The sequence below is a fragment of the Apteryx rowi genome, unplaced genomic scaffold, assembly GCF_003343035.1.
Source record: "Apteryx rowi isolate R43461 unplaced genomic scaffold, aptRow1 scaffold_68, whole genome shotgun sequence".
NCBI classification, from domain to species: Eukaryota; Metazoa; Chordata; class Aves; order Apterygiformes; family Apterygidae; genus Apteryx; species Apteryx rowi.
The window spans coordinates 1,926,885-1,928,629 of NW_020450960.1; the positions used below are offsets into that span (position 1 = coordinate 1,926,885).

General features: G+C 67.0%; 1 protein-coding gene across 1 annotated transcript; it reads right to left on the reverse strand.

Moving 5' to 3' along the window:
• Positions 1 to 386: 386 nt before the first annotated feature.
• Positions 387 to 1,193, reverse strand: GJB5 (gap junction protein beta 5). Its single transcript, XM_026086081.1, has one exon. The coding sequence runs from the start codon at positions 1,191 to 1,193 to the stop codon at positions 387 to 389; it is 807 nt and encodes a 268-aa protein (XP_025941866.1).
• Between the last annotated feature and the right edge of the window lie 552 nt (positions 1,194 to 1,745).

Genomic DNA, 1,745 nt, shown 5'->3' on the forward strand with positions numbered 1-1,745 from the left:
CTGCCCCGGGCAGCGCGGCCCCCTGCCCTGCTCCGTGCGCCCCCAAACCGCTGGGGGAGCCGGCACGCGGTCCTCGCTCCCCTCCTCGGTGCCGGTTTCACACCCGCAGAGCAGAACCGAGCTGAGCATCGATGGCTTCTTGGAGGCAGAAACCTTTATTTGCTGCAAGGATATACCCGAAAAGCAGGCAAACCAGGCGGCCCCGCGGCTCGAGCGCGGACACGTCTGGCAGCACCTACCTTCACCCAACCTCACCGGCGCGACGTCCTGCGTGTCCCCCAAGAGACGCAGAGGCAAAAGCCGACGTGTGCCTCTCCCCCCCCCCCGCCGAAGCTCGGGATGCAGCGGCCCCGAGATGGCTCCCGCGTCTCCCCCAGCCTCTTCCCTTAGGGAAGAGCCTCTTCGCCCTGTGGCACGCTGGCGGGGACGGAGACCGTGGGGGGCTTGTAATCCGGCCCCTGGAAAACCTGCCCCCCGGTCTCGGTCGAGGCGGCGCGGGAAAGAGCGCGGTGCCGGCGGGCGTCCCCGCGCCGGGCGCCGAGGCACTCGCGGCACCGCTTGCCTATCAGGTAGGCGGCCTCGACGAGGCTCAGCGCGATGCAGACGCAGGCGGTGACCACCATGAAGAGGGTGAAGATGTTCTTCTCGGTGGGCCGGGAGATGAAGCAGTCCACGACGTTGGGGCACGGCGGGAGCTCGCACTTCACCACGCGGGGCAGGGTGTAGTTCCTGTAGAAGCGGTAGAAGATGTAGAGGAAAATCACGTCCACGGCGGCCTTGAAGACAAGGCTGAGCAGGTAGGTCCACCACARGCCTCCYCGCTTCTTGCCGGGGTCGGGGTAGACGCGGCGGCAGTCGTCGTCCCCCTCCGCGGCGCGGCGCCGCAGCGCCTTGGCCTCCCGGTAGGCCACGTGCATGGTGACCAGCAGGGAGGGACAGGTCACCAGGATGAGCTGCAGGGCCCACAGCCGGATGTGGGAGAYGGGGAAGAAGTGGTCGAAGCAGACGTTCCTGCAGCCCGGCTGCCGCGTGTTGCAGTCGAAGTCCTTGTGGTCGTCGCTCCAGACCCGCTCGGCCGCCACCACGTAGACCAGCAGGCGGAAGATGAAGACCAGGGAGAGCCAGATGCGGCCGAAGGCCGTCGAGTACTTGTTGACCCCGCTGAGGAGCCCTTCGAACACCCCCCAGTTCATGGTCCCCCGATCCCGTTAGCTACGCTGGCAAGAGAGAGAAAACACAGTGATGGAAACGACCTCTAGAAGCAGCGAAGGTGCCACTGGCACGGAGCAAGGGTGTGAGCGTGTCCCTCAGCGCCAAGCCTGGGGAACTGGGTGGCCTCGGGGACCGTCTCTGGCCTCGCTAGGGCACGCACCAAGATCGGTCCCCCGTGCAGGCCTGGGCTTTCTGGAGGGAGGCTGCAGGGCGCCGAGGCTACCCGCGGGATCCGCCGGCTCTGCCGTGAGAAAAGCATCCTTCAGCCAGGCCCCGGCATCCGGCACGAAGGGACGCGGATGCCGTTTGGAAGCGTTTCAGGCAATGCAAACGGACGCTGGTCTTTCCCGAGCTGGAGCCGCCACCAACCCTCGAGCCCTCCCGCATCCCTCTCCCRCCCGGCAAAGCCGGAGCGCCCCGGCGAGTGCCCTGCTCATCCCCGGCCGCCCTCCCCTCTCCTGCCTCGTTACCCCGGCAGTTGTTATTAATTTTCCTTGCGTTGCCAGGCATGGCCCAAGCCGGCAACGAGTCGG